This window comes from Erpetoichthys calabaricus, chromosome 3 (genome assembly GCF_900747795.2).
Source record: "Erpetoichthys calabaricus chromosome 3, fErpCal1.3, whole genome shotgun sequence".
Classification (NCBI taxonomy): domain Eukaryota; kingdom Metazoa; phylum Chordata; class Cladistia; order Polypteriformes; family Polypteridae; genus Erpetoichthys; species Erpetoichthys calabaricus.
The window spans coordinates 11,250,682-11,271,294 of record NC_041396.2 but is presented as its reverse complement, the minus strand read 5'-3'; the positions used below and the strand labels follow the sequence as shown (position 1 = coordinate 11,271,294).

Sequence of the window (20,613 nt, the reverse complement as noted above, 5' to 3'; positions counted from 1 at the left end):
TTGCAATGCCAGGAGGACACAGCCTTACCACCAGCCTGGAGAAGTTCACCCCGGATACCACAGTTCCCTGCAGCCTTTCCTCCCCTCAGCTGGTTCACCGCCTGTGCAATCTCGACGAGACTGGGGGGTTCACAGCTAATTGGAGGATCAGCCTCAAGGACCGTGGACCCAGAGATATCCAACGTCCTTGCCAGAGGATCAGCTGGAACATTGCTTGCTTTTATTTAGGGCAGATGAAAATACAATTTATAATGTCTGTGTGATAAAAGGAAAAGAAATCAGTTCTCATTGCTGTCATACCTTAGTTAACTGAAGTAAACCTTCAGTAAATACAGCAGTTGACTAACTTGAATCTTCATATACTCATGCTAGGTCAGTCTTTTCTTAATAGACTTTCAACGTATGGGAACAAGAGCTTTGTCAGCAGAAAACAAATTAGGGTGTTACAAGGGTGTGGTGTAAAAATCTGTGAGGGCACTGTGCCATTGCTGTATGGGTGGCCAGTAACAAAAATAGGCATTGTCCTTACTTCACCCTACAACAGGATCCTTATTTAAAACCTGCTGACCATCGAGAGTTTATTTGTTTACAGTAAATAGTCACAGAAATGGGAATGAAATACTGCACTAAGTCATTAATGACATTTCTTTGCTCATACGTAAATGTTATTATTTTATTCTCTTTGATAAACACAGCTACCACCTGCCATTTGATATGTGCTGATCCTATCCTTCGAAGGTCAAGTCTTTTTCTTTCAGCTTAGCCAATGTTATAGCAAAAAAAGGAAAGTTTCTATTGGCTCACATGTATAATAAAAAGCATCTAAATATACTGCTTTATATAAATTAGGCTCCAACAAGATGTATTAGAGAGACTGTGACTCATGCATGACTTGGCCTGCTGACACAGCCACATCAAACTCATGATCTGCTTAATGACACATTGAATTACGCTACAGAAAATACAGCTTAGTGGCTACTGCACTGGCCTTGAAACCACAAAGTTTGTAACCACTAAACCTTTATCCCTAAGATGGCAACAGACAAAGGAAAATTTACATTAAGCTGTTCGGGCTTTCGTGGTTGTTAAATGTTCAGCTTTATCCTCCCATCAGGAATACTATAATTATGTTAAGTAAATTAAAACTGAGTGGACAGTGTATTAAACCACAAAAGATAAAAACACGGAATAGTAAATCAATCAAGACAAATATAAACATAACATCATGCAAACACCAAAACACACAGCGGTAAGCAGAAAAATCTACACATTCCAGGACAATGGTCACAGACAAGTTCCTACATTGATAATTCAAAGTGGGCAGCAGTCACTGATTAATGAATAATTCAGATTTCTCATGTTCTATCAGACGGTTGTGGTGAGCACCCTCTTCTACGCGGTGGTGTGCTGGGGAGGCAGCATAAAGAAGAAGGACGCCTCACGCCTGGACAAACTGGTGAGGAAGGCAGGCTCTATTGTAGGCACGGAGCTGAACAGTTTGACATCCGTGGCAGAGCGATGGGCGCTGAGCAGGCTCCTGTCAATCATGGAGAATCCACTGCATCCACTGAACAGGATCATCTCCAGACAGAGGAGCAGCTTCAGCGACAGACTGCTGTCACCGTCCTGCTCCACTGACAGACTGAGGAGATCGTCCCTCCGCCACACTAAGCGACTCTTCAATTGCACCCGTGGGGTAAACATTAACATTATACAGTCTGTTTTACCCGCATTGCTATCATTCTTTAATTTAATATTGTTTTTTATCAGTATGCTGCTGCTGGAGTATGTGAATTTCCCCTTGGGATTAATAAAGTATCTGTCTATCTATCTACGGAGTTAGAATGTTAGAACAATTGAGACGAGAACAGGACATTCAGTCCAACAAAGCTTGCCGGTCCTGTTCATTTAATTCTTCCAAAACAACATCACGTTGAGTTTTGAAGGTCCCAAAAGTCCTACTGTTTACCACATTACTTGGTCCCTTGGTTCCATCTATCTATGGTTCTCCATGTGAAGAAAAACTTCTTAATGTAAAAGGATTTACTCTTAACAAGTTTCCAACTGTGTCCCTGTGTTCTTACTGAACTCCTGTTAAAGGCACAGTCTCAATCCACTGGACAAATTCTCTTCGTAATTTTAAACACTTCACTCATGTCTCCTCTTTAATCTTCTTTTGCTTCAACTGAGAAGGCAGCTTTTTTGACCTTTCCTCATCAATCATTTCCTATAGTCCTGGAATCGGCCTAGCCACTATGCTCCATCGCTGCTATGTGCTTCTTGTAGCCTGGAGACCAAGAGGAGTACTCTACTCAATTATTAAGACTCCTGGGGACACTCAAAGCTTGGATCCTCATGCCCAGATCTAGACAGAGAGGGGTTGGATCATGCACTGATACAGCACCCACCACAAGGCGAACACCTGGAGTGCAACAGTGGAATGGGTGACACCTCAGCACCACATTGAAACAGTGTCAGTTTCTTTGGTCTTTTTTTTTGTCATGGTGGCACTCTGATCTAGGTCTTTAGCAAAATTTGAACACAGAGGTCTACAGAGAGTGTTTGGACTTTGGGGTTTGATTCTCTCCCCCCCCCCCCCCCCCCAACATTCATTGTGAATTGTGGTTGGCATTATAAACACAGTCGTGTGCTTTTCTGAATGATGTCTAATTCATTCAATTTGCCACAAGTTGCGGACACGTCTCAAAGATAATTAAAGCAAACAGGATGCACCTGACCACAATTTGGAGCAGCCAAGGGTTCGAGAGATTTTACCTTCAGAATTTTAATAAATTTGCACACTTTTCTGAAAAACATGTTTTCATTTCGTCAACGTGAGTGCTGAATGATGGTGAAAAATGGCAACTATATCCATTTAAAATTAAATGTACAACAAAATGAAGTGTGTAGAGAGTGAAGGGGTCACCAACAACAGCATTCATTTATAGAGCACATTTTCATACAAATGATGTAGCTCAAAGTGCTTTATACAATGAAGAAAAAAAAAAGACAAAATAAACAAGAAAATAGAATTTGGGAACACTAATTAACATAGAATAAAAGTAAGGTCCGATGGCCAGGGAGGACAGAAAAAACTAAAAAACTCCAGAAGGAAAAAATAAAATCTGCAGGGGTTCCGAGGCCACAAGACCGATGTGTGTGTGTGTGTATATATATATATATATATATATATATATATATATATATATATATATATTTGCTGAACCCATTGTCTTTTATTTGTAAACAAAAGGCATATATACACTTAAAACAAATACACAATTAACACATAACCACCCCTCCACAGAAATGCGACAGACATAAACCATAATTATGTATACTGTTTATAACAACAATGTAAGAATCAACTGCACTGTCCACAGATAAATAATAATAAAGAAAAACAACTGACAAATGATTCTTCTTCTTCTTTCGGCTGCACCCGTTAGGGGTTGCCACAGTGGATCATCTTCTTCCATATCTTTCTGTCCTCTGCATCTTGTTCTGTTACATCCATCACCTGCATGTCCTCTCTTAGGCCTTCCTCTTTTTCTCTTCCCTGTCTGCCACCTCCAGCTCTGTCTCCTGCTTTCCGGTCAGTGCCACCGTCTCCAGCCCATATAACATAGCTGGTCTCACTACCGTCCTGTAGACCTTTCCTTTCACTCTTGCTGATACCCATCTGTCACAAATCACACCTGACACTCTTCTCCACCCACTCCACCCTGCCCGCACGCTCTTCTTCACTTCTCTTCCTCAATCCCCATTACTCTGTACTGTTGATCCCAAGTACTTAAACTCATCCACCTTCACCAACTCTACTCCCTGCATCCTCACCATTCCACTGACCTCCCTCTATTCCATGCATGTTTCAGACACCATCATCTAATCAGGGCAAAATTACAGAGGGTGGGGCCATTGGGCTAGAGGCATTTTTGGGACCCCACCTACGCAAAATACTATGAGTGCTATACACATCAACTTCAAGGTATCAGAGCCACACAGAGTAAAATAAATGACTACTACAGAGTCCTAGCTGTAAAATAAATGGCAAAAATCTGAAAGCCAGAGACAATGTGGGCTTACTCTCTGAAATTATGAGAGTCAAAGTATGAAAGTATAAAAGCTTGTATCTTTAACAAGCAAGCCCGCGATTCGCTAGCGAACCGGAAATCCAAGAATGGCAATCAGTTTCTGTTCTGTCCGATATTTGGATGGATGACATATCATGGAGGGTGGGTGCGTCCGGGGAAATGTCATTTAATTCATTAAGCATATCTGTACTAAAGTGGTTTCGTTTTGTGGAGACGTGATTCCGTTGCCTTTGCGGACACTGACTGCTGGCAGAGTGGAGCACAGCAAGTGTAGTTTACAGGTTGTGGTGTTCATGTGCCAGCCACTGAGTCGGGGAAGCCGCTCGGTTTGAGTCTGTGACCGTTATGTGATCTGTATTACTGGCACAGTGGATTAGAGCAAGTGTAGTGAACAGGTTGTGTTGTTTGGGCGCCACCTACTGACTCTGGGACTCCGCTGCGCTTGACTCTGGGGCGTGCGCCACGGCGCAATATGCGCCTCGGTGGGAAGCCGCTGCGTGATGAAATATCATGGAGGGTATATGCGGTGGTGTGGGCGGTCGCGTCCGGGCGGCTGTACAACCTGGCGTGCACGCTTTACCTCAGTTGTAGTTCACAGGTTGTAGGCATTGTAAAGTTTCCATATAATTCAATAACCCTATTTGAACTAAAGCAGTTTCTTTGTGTGGGCGCCTTTGTTCATTGTTTGTATCCATGACTGTACAGGTTGTGTTGTTTGGGCGCTCACAGGTTGTGTTGTCTGGGCGCCACCTACTGACTCTGGGAAGCCGTCGCATTTTGGGAAGCCGCTGCATTTGACTCTGGGGCGGGCACCACGGCGCAGCACGTTGTGTTAGTTGGGCGCCATCTACTGACTCTGGGAAGCCACTGCGTTTGAGTCTGGGGCGGGCGCCGCCGTGTTTTGGGAAGCCGCTGCGTTTGACTCTGGGGCGGGCGCCAAGGCCGCAGTGCGCATGCATGCGTTTGACTGTGGGGCGGGCGCCAAGGCCGCAGTGCGCCTCGGTGCGTCTGCCGTGCATAAATTAACTGTGGTTTAGTAAGATAGATTAGCTAGTGCTGCAAAACGACAAGAAACTAACTACGCATCACCAACCAATGTCATAATTGTACTTTTCTGTATTTCTTTACAGCAACATCCTAATGGACCCACGTATCCATTAATTCCATTGCAGGCAGCAACAGCAGTCAAGGAATTTTTAAAATTGCTTCTCTTTAGAACTAATATATACTATGACTGGTGTTTTTCACAAACTTATCCTTTAAGAATTCTAGAAAAAATATTATCAAGTCTCTACAATTTCCAAATAAAGGGGAAAAGAGGAAGGCCTAAGAGAAGGTTTATGGATGTGGTGAGAGAGGACATGCAGGTGACGGGTGCGACAGAACAAGATGACGAGGACAGAAAGATATGGAGAAAGATGATCCGCTGTGGCGACCCCTAACAGGAGCAGCCGACAGAAGAAGGTAAAGGTAAGTACAACTTTGATATTCCTTGCTATTCCTGGAAAATTCTGGGCTTCTTCAAACATGTGCACTTCAAGAAAATGCAACTTTAGAGCATTTGTGATTTCAATATCTGTTTATTTAATCCGCTCTTGCCACCTCCTTCTGCTCTTTTAACCCTTAACTACTCACACCAATTTTTCAGCTCATAAGTACTTGCGCTGTGTACTTTATGCACCAATGTTAAAATGGCTATTTATATGCACGTTGTGAGGTTGTAATATAAAATAATGCAATAATTTTAAATTGTATGTGTTTTTAATGTAATTAAACGCCATATGACTGAATAGTACAACACAGTCGAAGACTTTCCAAAAATAAACCATATTCACTTTTCCAGTGCTCATTTGTCACCTGGTCACACTTTCACCCAATGCAGGATTTGCACAAGTATCACATTTCACTTCAGTTATTGAATGTTCTTTGCAGACAATCTCATTATTGTCATACATACGTAAGTACTAAATGTACCATATGGAACTTGCAGCGGCAGATCCACTCATAAAACCAACTTGGGACACACTGGAGGGAAACCATTGCGATACTGTACTTATAGTGAATCAAGCGGAGGATAGATGGCAGATGTTGCCGGTAGGTTCGAGTAAAAGGACGTTGAACAAAAATAATTGAGATTGCTGTACAAAATACACCAGCGCAGGTAGTTAAGGGTTAATTCCTTTTTCACAAACTCTAATCTGGCCATCCTGTTTTAGTGGTGTGCATCTTGCAGTGTGGCCTCTGTATTTCTGTTCATTAAGTCTTCTGCTGATAGTCATCTCTGATACACACACACATTGTCCTCCTGAAGTCTGTTTCTGATTTGTCAGACAGGCGTTTGTTGCTTTTTCTTTACCAGAGAGAGGATTGTTCTGTCATTAGCAGTGGAGGTTTTCCTTGGCCTACCAGTCCCTTTATTCTTACTGAGCTCACCAGGGCATTCTTTCTACTTCATGATATTCCAGTTAGTGGATTTAGGTCAGACTAAGATGCTCCCAGTGTCTCCAATGGTTTTGGTCTTGTTTTTCAGCCTCATAATGGTTTCTTGGACTTTCATTGGCACAGCTCTTATCCTTATGTTGAACAATGGCAACTACAGATGCCGAAGGCTAGAAGCAATCTGGGTATATCTTATGAAGCCATGAAATACACCGAAAGGAATCACAAACACCTGTGACCCCAAATGTCTCAAACATTACTCTGCCCTGGGCATTTCTATATGGTGCAACCAAAATGTATGAAAATCCTCTTAAATCAAAGTGCACAATGTGCACTTTAATCACAATGTTTGAATTGTTTAATTTGTAGGAACTTGTAAGATGTTAGGACCCATCTGCATTTGTTTAATTTTAATGGTTAGCTGAAAAGTGGCAGGCTGTGTTGTTTATTTCATCAAATTCTATTTTTCAGTCTTGTGCAAGCTTGCCAGAATCTAACAAGGGCTCCTATTTACACCAGAAAAAAAAAAATCTTGAGATGTTATTTTCAGTAGCTTTTCAAAATATGACCCAAATACATTAAAACAGACTAAATGCATTTTTTGTTTACTTTTATGTTAACATGGTCTTATTTACACAGGCACGATAGGTTTCAATCCAATTACACTATAAATGGAAAACAAACTTTGTATAAATAGCACATATTGTAGATGATGAAAAGTCTCTGGTATTTTAAACATGTACAGACAAAACAAAATAAATGTATCATTAACTAAAACCATGCTGGAATCAGAAAAGGACCCCCAAAATACACAGGTAGGAATGTAAAAACCTAACAACAACCCATATAACATCTGCATAGAGTATCTTTCAGTTTGTTTTACAGTGTTAAATGTTAATATTAAAATGCTGGGCGGAATGGCTAGGTATTTGCACTGGCAATCAGAAGGTTGCTGGTTTGAATCCCGTAAATGCCAAAAGTGACTCTACTTCATTGAGTGAGGCCCTTAACCTGCAATTGCTCTGTCCTGGGTATGACGTTAATCTGCATCCAGCCTTGCATGTAGGCCCTCCAACCTGGCACTCCAGCCACCATAAATAACCTCATATTGGTTCCATTCCATCTGAACTATTGTGGTGTCACCTATTGCATGGCTGCACTCGGGTCCTAAACTGGGATCCTGAGTTTGTTTGTCATGCACATGGCTCCTACCCTCTCTCTCTTAAAATGCTAATAAATTACACAGTAAGGTTGCATGGTATACCAGTACTGGAAAAGTTCCAGAATACCCACAAACAGTACGTTACAGATGCATTTCGTGGAGTCAAAACTGCATGCTTCGAATCGATCAGGACATCATGACTATCAAGAGGTAAACAGTGTGTTGGTTTGGCATGTTTGGGTGTTATACCAGGGAGGCAGGAGTAAGATGGGAGGTTTTGCAGTTATCCGTCATTTGCTTTGGAGCCATTTTGATACTGGTACTGAGGTCCGAAAGCTGGTATCGATACTGAACCCAAAATTCAGAAACTATTCAGACCCCTTCATTTTTTTCACGTTATGTTGTAACCTTATGCTAAAATCCACTTAAATTAATCCCACAAAAGTAGCACTCAGTACCCCAACATGACAAAGGGAAGGAAAAAAAAACAAAAAAAAAACAAACAGCACTTGACGCAAGTGTTCAGACCCTTTTCTATGACAGATTAAATTTCACTCAGGTGCATCCTATTCTAATTATCATTAAGATGTTTCTACATCTTGTTTGGAATCCATTAGTGGTCAGTTCAATTCATATTAAATTAAATCAAATTGTATTTGTCACACACAAATTATACATATAGTTTAAAAAGAAATGCTTAGTTGCTCAACTCCCATGACTGTGCCTTGATATGAATACAATGGGGCAATTAAAAAACATCTTCTTTCGGCTACTCCCGTTAGGTGTTGCCACAGCGGATCATCTTCTTCCATATCTTTCTGTCCTCTGCATCTTGTTCTGTTACACCCATCACCTGCATGTCCTCTCTCACCACATCCATAAACCTTCTCTTAGGCCTGCCTCTTTTCCTCTTCTCTTGCCTGGCAGCTCTATCCTTAGCATCCTTCTGCCAATATACCCAGCATCTCTCCTCTGCACATGTCCAAACCAACACAATCTTGCCCCTCCGACTTTGTCTCCCAACCGTCCAACTTGAGCTGACCCTCTGATGTCCTCATTTCAAATCCTGTCCATCCTCGTCACACCCAATGCAAATCTTAGCATCTTTAACTCTGCCACCTCCAGCTCTGTCTCCTGCTTTCTGGTCAGTGCCACCGTCTCCATCCCATACAACATAGCTGGTCTCACTACTGTCCTGTAGACCTTCCCTTTCACACTTGCTGATACCAGTCTGTCACAAATCACTCCTGACACTCTTCTCCACCCACTCCATCCTGCCTGCACTCTCTTCTTCACTTCTCTTCCACAGTCCCCATTACTTTGTACTGCTGATCCCAAGTATTTAAACTCATCCATCTTTGCCAACTCTACTCCCTGCATCCTCAACATTCCACTGACCTCACTCTCATTCACACACATGTATTCCGTCTTGGTGGTCCTACTGACCCTCATTCCACTCCTCCCTAGAGCATATCTCCACCTTCCAGGTTCTCCTTGACCTGCTCCCTATTGCTACAGATCACAATGTCCTCAGCAAACATTATAGTCTACAGGGACTCCTGTCTAATCTCATCTATCAACCTGTCCATCACCATTGCAAATAAGAAAGGGCTCAGAGTCGATCCCTGATGTAATCCCACCTTCGTCACTCCTACCGTAGACCTCACCACTGTCACACTTCCCTCGTACATATCCTGTACAACTCTTACGTACTTCTCTGCCACTCCCGACTTCCTCATACAATACCACAGCTCTTCTCGAGGCCCCCTGTCATATGCTTTCTCCAGGTCCACAAAGATTCAAAAATCAATAGAATTATATGTAATAAATAATTATATAATACGCTGCCGCGGCTGTCCGTTTGTCTGTGCAGCATTTTAAATCACCTGTAGCTCGCAAACCGTCTGAACTATTGACCTGGTACACATATACTACGTGACATCTACTATCCGCTTTTGGGGCGATGATGATCCAAGGTCAAAGGTCAACCCAGGAATGGCACGCTCAAAAATCAAATAACCTGTAGCCTGAAATTTGGTACACATATACTATGCTGAAACTCTGCACTACAACTTTATATTGAAAGGGAAGAGTTTTGGAATTATTCCTCTATTTTTATTTTATTGTAGAATCAACTCTCAGCAGCGAGCAGCAGGGCAGCCGTGCAGCACATGCGCCATTCTCATTCCCAACCACCTTCGCCGTCACTTCACCTACCCCTTCGTATCTTAAATCATTGTATACATATTGAAGATCAAGGTCAAGGGTCAAGTGTATTTTCACTGCACGTTATTGTGCAGTGCGAAGTTACTGTCTAGTAAATAATAATAATAATTAGTAAATAATACTAGTAACTAAACAGAGTTGACAATAGGGCATCATGTATTTCTAGACACTTTCCTTATTTACATGCAGATGCAAGTGGTCAGAAGCTTCTCCTCTTCCTAGGTAAGAGGCTCCTCCTCAGTCTTTCTGAAGTGGATTTTAGGCAGCCATAGTGTTTACCTGACCGCAGCACAGAAAAGAGGCCTTTGTTGGGAACACTGGTGTCACTAATAATTCTCCTTGCTATGGACCAAAATTGCTTGGTAAAGATGTCCTGGAGGTTAGTGTATGCACACCCAGTGATGTGTTCAGCTGATTGCATATGATTAGAAAAGACACTTGTCTATAGAATGCACCAGAGTTGACCAAAAGTCAGTCAGTCATTGTCCAACCAAAAGTCAAGCTATGAAATTGAAGCAATTGCCAGCACAGCTTAGAGACAGGATTGTGTCGAGGCACAGATCTGGGGAGGGCTACAAAAAAATATGTCCTGCAGCATTCATTCAGAACTCAGTGACCTTCATAATTCTTAAATGAAAAGATGAATGGAACAACCATGACTCATCCTAGGGCTGGACACCTGACCAAACTGGGAAATGGCAGAAAAAGTGCCTTGGTAACAGAGATGACTAAGAACCAGATGTTCACTCTGGCCAAGTTCCAGAGAACCTGTGTGGAGATGTGGGAAACATCCAGAAGGGCAGTCTTCAATGCAAAACTCCACCAGTATGGGCTTTATGACAAAGTGGTTAAACAGAAGTCTCTCCTCAGTAAAAGACACACAAAAGCCTGCTTGAAAAGGCTCCTAAATCACCCTTAGACTATGAGAAACAAGATTCTCTGGTTTGATGAAGCCATACATAGCATCGTGCCAGGAGGAAACCAGGTACCGCTCATTACCTGTGACATTATCATTCCAAATTGTGAAATACGGTGCTAGCATCATCATGCTATGGATTTGTTTCCAAGGACTGGGAAGACTAGACAGGGTTGAGAGAAAGCTGAATGCAGCAAAGTGACTCTGCATGTTCTTGAGATGCCCAACCAGAGCTCGGACTTAAACCCAATTGGACATTTCTGGAGTGAGCTGCCAAATAACCTTCCATTGACGGTCTCCATCCATCCTGACAGATCTGCAGGGAAAAATGCCAGAAAATCCTCCAATTCAGGCGTACAAAGTTTGTTTGCGTCAAACCCAAAAAGGTTTCAGGCTACAACCACTGCCAGTGGTCCTTGAAAGGGGCTGAATACCTGTGTCAATTGGATCCTTTTTAATTTATTTTTAATAAATTTGCAAACATTTTTTAAATTCTGTTTTTACTTTGTTATTTTGGAGAATTGAATGATGGAGGGGAAAATGAATTGAAATGATTTTAGGACACAGCAAAATATGGAAAAAGTGAAGGGCTCTGAATACATTCTGAATCCACAGTATATGTCTAGTAATTTGTTTATTGTTTTCAATTAATGTCATCAATTAGTATTTCATTCATCTAGTTATATTAGGCATGCAAATTTTATTTACATTTCATAATCAAAGGCAAACGACTAATAAATGAGATACCCTGTTAATAACACAGGAAATAATGCAGGGAAAATGTTTCCAAGAAAAGGCAGAACATGCTCAGATGATGTCGGGCAAGCCGACAAGAACATCCACTCTGATGGAACCAAATTCTGGGTATACTCAGGTAGTCTGTCACTGTGGGTTAAGCCAATGTCACATTACACTACACAATGTCTAGTAAACCTTGTTGACTCTAGTTGCTGATCTTGTTGCGGGAGCATCACAATTATCTTGATTGGTATGTCACATTAGGTGACTGCATGATAGCTCTCCAGAGTAGTTTCACATTTCCAAAGTGTTCCAAAGCTCACCCTTTCTCTGAACACCAATGACGTGCTGCCTAATTGTGCCAGTTGCTGTAAGAAGAGTTTATAGGCAGGGTGAGTTGAGATGCAAATTTTGGTCTTTTTTTATATTTTTTCCAATCTTTTCTGATATGTGAAACAAGGGATATATATCTGACAGATGAGTCACTTTTCTTTTAGTGAGGTCCAAAACACCTGCATTCCTTATTCACTGCCGCTGCATTACATGCATTGCACTCCCTGGTGGGCACTTATTGTTTACCAAGCCTCGTGCATACAGAGCTCACCCCTAAGACATAAGACAAAATCAAACCTTGTCAATGAGAGCCTCAGACTGGTTGGACTGAGTCGCTGGGTTTGTCATACTACACAACTGGGAGTCTTGGGAGCATGCTGGTGACTTTCCCCGACTCGCTAAGATAACGTAAATGAAATCTGCCCCTGGAAATCGCTGGAAAAAGTTGTGTAATGTCACGTAGCCTTGAGACACATGTTAAATTCATCAGAATTGCAAGTAAGAACAAAAAATGGTCCAGTTCATAGGGGCAAGTCAATTAGCTGACACAATGTTTTGTGAGTTTGTAAACTCTACATCTGCTGGTCCACATGTTTGCTGCAGATTCCTCTGTTAATCTTTACCTTTGTGCTAGCACATTATGGGTAGATACTTCACAATCCAAAAGTCAGTTTTGAGTACATACTTAACGGCTGCGACTAGAAGAGTTTTCAGCTATTGCATCTTCTTAGCATGCTGATCTTCATGATAATCGTATATTACTAACTAGCTAATGAAATTTTACTTTTATAGCCGAACAGCTCACTGTAACACTCCTTTAGGGACAATTTACCTCACATGCGCACACACAAACACACACAAGTCTACAGGATGAGGTTGGAAAACCACAGTGTTAAGAGGAAAACGCACACAAGACACAAGTATGGTATTTAAACATAAGGTGCTAGCTTCATGAGGCAGCAACACTAACAAATTAGCAACTATGTGTGAAAAAAGCAAGTTCAATAATTTGATATATGCAAAAAAGGTGAGAAATTAGACAGTACGGTGCCCCTTCACACCTCTCATGTAGGCGGCCAATGTCAATGCTGCTTGTATTTATTCATTTATTTATTTATTTTCACTGCTTAACTGAAGCCAGGTCACGGGGGCAAGAGAGCAGTTAGGCCCATTCGTCCCTATTTCCAGCCACACTTGCCAACTCATATGGTAAGACCTTAAAGCCATCTGGGATATAAAATCCTCCCAGCGAGACCTGGGTCTTCCCCAGGGTCTCCTCTCAGCTGGTTACGCCCATAAAAACTCCACAGATAAGTGTCCAGGTGGCATCCATATCAGACAGCCACAACTACCTTAACTGGCTCCTCTCCATGTAGAGGATCAGCTTTTGCTTTTCTAAAATATATTGATTCATTACTAGTACTTAGCAAACGGCTCATTGAAATAGATGCAGCTGGTGTTGACTGAAAACAGACCCAAACAAAAACAAAGCATATATTTTTGAATTTCAATTCTTCTGCACATGTTCTGTGTTCGTTTCTGAGGTACCTTTAACACTAACAATAAATAAAAAAAAAAAACAACATTTCAGGAAAAATAAATGACCATCTGGAACTTTAAAGCACAAAAAAAAAAAAAACACCTTTCTGCTTAAGGCATGAAAACAGCTGACCTTCGTCCTAATAAAGTACACCCTCCCACTGAGCTAAGTACACAGGGATACAGTAGTGACGTGAAGAAAAGTCAATGATAAACACTGAAAAGTAAGGACATTTTAACAGATGTTTAGAACTGTGCTCAGCTGCCTCAAAAAAGGGTCAAATGTCAATCTCAATAACATTTATGTCATGATACCTTATAAGTACACAATAGTTATTTTCATAGATGAACACTATCCCAGACATCTCTCTCTATTATAAAAGAAAATCTTGAGACGAGACAAGACAAGACTATTGCCAAGAGATTTTTTTAAGTTGGTAGAGGGGGTCCCACCCTCCTCTCAACCATTTCCGGTTAATGACCCATAGCCACGACCCTCTCACCTCTCATTGGTGTGAATGCTTTTGTCAGACATAGTTCTTGTGCTTTCAGCTCTTACACATTTTTATGTTTTCCTCACTTTAAGTTCCCAGTAAAAGACCTATTATGTCCGAATCTTATTAGAGAAGGGTTATCAACAGAAGAAATGAATACACAGGCAATCTTAGCACCGAGAAACGATGAAGGCAAGCGAATTAACGCGAAAATTATCGATCAGTTACACGGCAAATTGGTTAAATGCGTATCAATAGACTATGCTGAAGCAGTTGGTGGTGATGGTGTGGAAGATGAAAACTTCAACTTACAATATCCTGTAGAGTATCTACGATCGTTAACACCGTAGTAATGGGCTATACAATGGAACAAGATTAGTTGTACTGAAAATTGGTCGAACAATTCTGACATGTAAAATTTTAACAGGCGACAAGAAAGGTAATGTAGTACATCTTCCATGGAAAATATTAGACACAAAAGGAGATCTTGATATGCCATTCGTATTAAAACGTTTACACGTTGTCACAATGTAAGTCCAAACACGGAATCAAAATTGAATTTGATATTGACAAAAAGTTAATTCCAAATATTGTTTTTACTTAAGTTTTACAGTAAAAGAGTAAGTTTAAAAAGTATTTTTCGTGTTAATTTCAAAGCCAAACAAAACGAAAACATATAACGCAATGAATACCTCTAACACAACATGAAACATAGTAAAACTTAATAAATTGAAATAAAATTATTTTTTACTATGGTTAATTACCCGCTGTAATGTAAAATAGTTCTATTTTGCATATGTAACAATTCCCATGAAAATAACAATTCGTTGAAATTGTACATCTGCTTACCCATACACGAGTGGCAGAGCCGCGAAGTAGCCAGTGCACAGCGTCTGCCCGGGGTTTGGTGAGCGAAGCGAGTAGGGGGCAGAGCCCCCTTGTAAATTGTAAATTACCAGTTCAAGGGCACATTTAAACAAAAGCAAGTCCTAAATCCTAGAAAAGATATTTCTGTATAGATAGTACAGTGGATTCAAAACGTATTCAGATCTCTTCACTTTTCACGTTTTGGTTTATCCTTGTGCTAAAATCATTTAAATTCAGTTTTCCCCTCGTTAAATAGCACTCAATACCAACACTTAATTCTAAAATATTACATTAACAAGAATTTAGACCCATTACACAGTACTTTGTTGAAGCCCCTTTGGCAGCAGTTATGGTCTACAGTCTTCTTGGGTATGATGAAACAAGCTTCACACACCTGGGGCCTCATGTATAAATGGTGCATAGTATGTACAAAAATGTTTCACAAGAACGTTTCCACATTCAAATCGTGATGTATAAAACCTAAACTTGGCGCAAAGCCATGCACATTTCCACGGCAGCTCATACCCTACTGTACGCAAGTTCTCTGCTCGGTTTTGCAGACTGGCGGCACCCAGCGTCAAAGCAGTGCTACTGTTCCAGTGTGGTTTTCCTTTCTTTTTTAGATCCACATCCCTGACATGGCTTTATAAATACAATGAAATTAACCTCATATTGTTTATTAGTTTAATGCATCTGATTGCAATTAACCTGTAACAATATAATGGTCTACAGAATGGTCAAACTATTCCAAATACCATAACTGCTTTAACGTTGCTACTCTCACTGCACCACCTTCTTCTTCTTTCAGCTGCTACCGTTAGGGGTTGCCACATCGGATCATCTTTTTCCATATTACTCTCACTGCACCACTCGGAGTATTTATATCACTGTTTCTGAGGGTGAATCACAGCTGTACAGTAGCTGATCGGAAAGAGAATTATCGGTATACAGCATCAAGCACACGCTGCCTCTGCCATTCGCTATTTGAACTGCTCTCATCTGACAAATGCTTCAGAGCCTTTCCTGTACTGACCTAGCGGTTCACAAACAGTTTCATCCTAAGAACTATAAATGCACTCAATCAGTCCATCAAGTGCTCCTTGTAGAACTGTTTGTACTTATACAGTAAGTACAATCACCTCACTGTAAACTTGCACTACAGTTATAATATTGCACAACCTGAGCCACTTTATGAAGTGCGTATTTACATATGACGACGATATCATTTTTAAGATGAAATGCAGCAAAATATGTTTATTATATTATACAGATAAAACTTTAACGTTAACTACATGGTGCCACAGCACTAAGTGAGGAGCTGGAGCTTCGTTCACGGATTGTTCTTGCCTCGTGCTGTATTCTTGCTGGTGCTGGCGCGACACTGGAAGGATAGATGGATAGAACAATTAAACACGTACTATCAAGATAGTTCAATGTTTCTTAAAAGTTTTGAAGAATCAGCGTTCTAAGCTTACAGATGGCTTAACGTCTATTACAGAGCTGATTGTGTGGCGATTGGGTATTTGGAGAAAGAAAAGTAAGGACAGGAATTGGAGGTTAGTACGTTTGAAAGAGACAGTACTTCTTTAATAAAGTATTTCATCAAAGGTCGCGCATGGTGCAGCAAGCATCTTGCGTGAGACATGAACAATCACTGAGCCACTGTGTTCCCATGTTTAATAACATGCTCTAACTCCTATCATCATGAAAATGATATCACGTATATGTCTCAGTATTTTAATTACTCAGAGAGCTGTAATATTACGAATGTAATGGATTCTGTGTCCAGTCGGAGGAAGAGAAAGCCCGGAAGCACGTAGCGATTCACACACACAGCACATAGAAGATCAGATACAAAACAAAGCATTTAATGTGCTACTTTAGTTACGATGGGACTAGAGAAACCAGTAAATTAAACGATTTTAAGATGAAGTTTATAATGTTCTACTTTAATGACAAAATAAACTACGTGATTAAAGTGGAAATTTTGAGATTAAAGTTGACATTTCATGCTTTTTTCACACTGTGTTCCTTTTTTTTTTCTCCGTACCCTAATAAGCTTTCATATGACACTCCTTTTCATGGCGACTTGGACATCTGACAACTTTTTTTTTTTTATTTCGGGCACTGTGCAACTTTGTGAACTTGAGCTTTCGAGTTTCTCCGACACTATATGTCACTCGATCAACTTCCTTTTGTTGTTTATACCACTGTTTAAACCAACAAATAGTAAGTTTTTCCTTGCCTCCACTTGGTATTTGCTGAAATTCTTCTGTTTTCACTCGTACTTTTACCATTGTCTTTTCATAGAAGGCCATGCTTAAGGGCTATTTATATTGATTTGCATATTCAAAGAGGTGTAATTCTGGGAGGAGTTGGGCAGGACAGCAGGCGCGAGCACGTACGTTCATTTTCACGCTGACCGGGATTTATGTAGCGTAAGAACGTGGAAGCTGACGTTTGCACAGATTTATGAATCTGGATTTTTTTGTGCGTAAGCACATTTCCACTATTGTGCTTACGTCATATTATAGTGCGAATTCTACGCATGGCGTTATGCGTGAGGCCCCTGGAGATTTTGAGATTTATCTGCCATTCTTTTCTGCAGACCTCCCAATGACTAAAGTATACAGACCCTACTTGTGGTCAATTCATTTGATTGGACAGGATTAGGAAAGACACACACCTGTCTATAGAAAGACCAACAAGTTAAACAAAAACCAGTCTATGAGGATTAAGGAATTGCTAGTAGAACTTAAAAGTCAGGATTGCGTCAAGGCAGAAATCTGGGGCAAACTACAATACATTCCTGCAGCATTGAAGGTTTCCAAGAGAACGGTGGCCTCTATAATTCTTAATTGGATGAAATTTGGAACAACCACAACTCCTCCTAGGGCTGGCCACCCAGACAAACTGAGCAATCGTAGAAGAAGGGCTTGGTAAGAGAAAAAACCAAGAACCCATGATCACTCCAGCTGAGCTCTAGAGAACTTATGTGGAGATGGGAGAAACTCTGAGCAATTGTTGTATTTATGGAAAAAATCAACAATCTGGGCTTTATGAAGAGTCGGCAGGAGGCCTTCCTCAGTAAAAGACACAGGGGCTGAATGACTAGTCAACTTTGATTGAAAGCTATATGGAGCACAGTAAAAAGATATTGTTAATGAAAATCTGCTCTGGGGAGCTCTGAGCTGAGATTGCACCTTCTAACAGGACAAGAACCTCTAAGCACAAAGCAAAGGAAATACAGGTATGACTTAAGGAGAACTCTAGGAATGTCCTGGAGTTGACCAGCCAGAACCCAGACATAAACCCAACTGAACACCCCTGGAGAGATGTTAAAGCAGCTGTCCAACGACAGTCTTCCTACAACCAGACAAGGCTCGAGAGGATCTGCAAAGAAAAAAGGTAGAAATTCCCCAAATCAAAAAGTCTTGTCACATCATACCAAAGCAGACTCCAGGCTGGAATGGCTACCAAAAACACAACTAAGTACTGAAAAAAGGGTCTGAATATTTATAGCAGTGTAATATTTAAGATTTTAATTTTAAATAAATGTGGAGAAATGGCTAAAATTTTGTTTTAGCATTGTCATTCTAGGGTACTGACTGATGGAAAAAATGAATTTAAATGATTATAGATTAAGGCTGCAATGTAGGAAAATTACACAATACCATTTTGGATCTAGAGTCATACCATCAAGAGATGCCCCAGAAGTCTCAAACTTTCAGAGCTTGTGAATAAGGCAACCACTATACTTGAACAGCCAACATGTTTAGTGTCCAACTGTCCCTTCCCCAATGCCATAAAGTGTGTGCTTTCCTACACTAAATAGAATAACGAATTGCTAGAAGTAGAAACTAAGTATATCATTTAAACACCTCAAGTAATACACAAAATACAGTATACCGCCAAAGACCAGACAAGATATTCTATGAACAGAAATCTCAACATATACTGATGTGACACCTCTGAAACAGCTACTATATTACTCAGATGGACGTTTCCGATTCTCTTTTGATTCTTTCACTGGTGAAGTGATAGCTATTGTGGTTGACTGCCATACCTTTGGTCAATAAAAGCAAATGAGTTGTGCAAACATACAGAGAGTGCAAGTGGTTTGTACAGTAGAGTTCAGCTTCAGCTACTGTTATTCCCAGAGATTCACTCATCCATTTACAGGTGTACAGTACCTCATTCAGTCCAGTTCAGGGGAGCACTAGGCAGATATCAGAAAATAACCTTGTATGCTGCTCCAGTCCATCACAAGGCACACTCATGCAAAGCCAATTTAGGGTCGTCAAACAACATTATCTGCATGTCGTTGGGGCAGTGATGGGGATGTGATTTGAACCTAGGTCTTGGGTGATGTGAATCTACAGCAGTATCCACATAAACTCTCAGAATAGCTCCAATCGTGACAGATTTCTCAGCATGCCCATCCGACGACGTCCATTATCTGAATATTATAGTTATGCTAGATGTTTTTCATGATTTCTAAACGTATGTGCCACAAAAATAAAATGCAAAAACTCTGTTCTTGATCACACATAAATGCATGTTTAAACCTGGAAGGTGACAGCATACTTACAGGAATAACTGCCATCCTTGCCCTCTCGTACCAGGAAGAGGCTAAAATATCCAACAAGATCGTCAGAAAGATCTAATTTTGAAGCTACAGCCTGCAAAAGTACAAAAATAAACAAACATATAAAACACAGTGTTAGAGGCATAAAGTAAATGAACATTTTGTGCACAATAAAACTGAATTATTCAATAAGTTATGAAAAATGTTTAATGAAATTTTCATTACACATTACCTTTCAGCAGAGAACAGTATCACTGATATCTTGACATACAAGATAACTCACACAATGCACTGCATGTGTAGAGTAGTAGACATGCACCGACATCAAGGGGTTAGGTTAAAAAAAAAATAAAAAAATTTTCATAAGTTTATTGTCATATATTTGCTACACATGGTCACCTGAAGATCAACATCCAAGCTCTTCCCAGGTACGTGATACCACCCTGGGTCGAGAGGGGGTGCTGCCACTAACAGTCTTGCTGTTTTGTTCCTCCACAGTTCTGAGAAACCATCCATTGAGGGCAACTGACTCTGCCACTTCCAGTCCCTGGGCTTCAAAAGGAGAACCGCACGGAAGGCGGTGTCACTTTATAGGGAGATGACCTGAGCAAAGGAGCTCCATACCAACCAACCCAATGACGCAGCCGGATTAGAAGGAGCCACCATCCTTACATGGTGACAGCTTTTGTTTTGATGCCTTACACCACTACGCATTGTTTTTGTTAAAGAACTGAACGTAAACAGGGAAGGGTTGAACTGGCACACCAAAATTCTTCCAACTGTCAGACCTTTCAATTCCTTGGATGATCACAACAGACAGAGAGAGATAGGAAAGACACTATGTAACAGACAGATAGACTTAAATTGTTCCAAGGGTTAAATTAAGCTTTTACAGAAACTCAAGAAATACAGGCAGACAAATTCAAGAATTAGAAAATTTACACAAGAATTAAAAAAGAATTACAAAAGAGAAATAAACAATTCTGATTAATTGTACATATTACCTGAAGATCAGATTTACTGTCATGTGTACACAATACAAACAGACTCACTTGTGTGGTCTCCCAGAGACTAACATAACATTACAATAACAACGAACAACAAATACAACCCATGCAATGAATATGACAATATTAAAAGCAACATCAAAATCTCCATACATAAACAATGCAGTTTAAGTACAAGCAGAAACTGAGTAGCCTTATGACCTACGGAAA

General features: G+C 40.6%; 1 protein-coding gene across 3 annotated transcripts in view; it reads right to left on the bottom strand.

Moving 5' to 3' along the window:
• The window catches only part of snx17 (sorting nexin 17), a 186,716-nt gene that overhangs the window by 39,115 nt on the left and 126,988 nt on the right, over nt 1–20,613 (bottom strand). For all 3 annotated transcript variants that reach the window (XM_028796362.2, XM_028796364.2, XM_028796363.2), the window contains exon 6: nt 19,400–19,490. In XM_028796362.2, the coding sequence (XP_028652195.2) occupies nt 19,400–19,490 (91 nt within the window). The remainder of the gene's footprint in view (nt 1–19,399; nt 19,491–20,613) is intronic.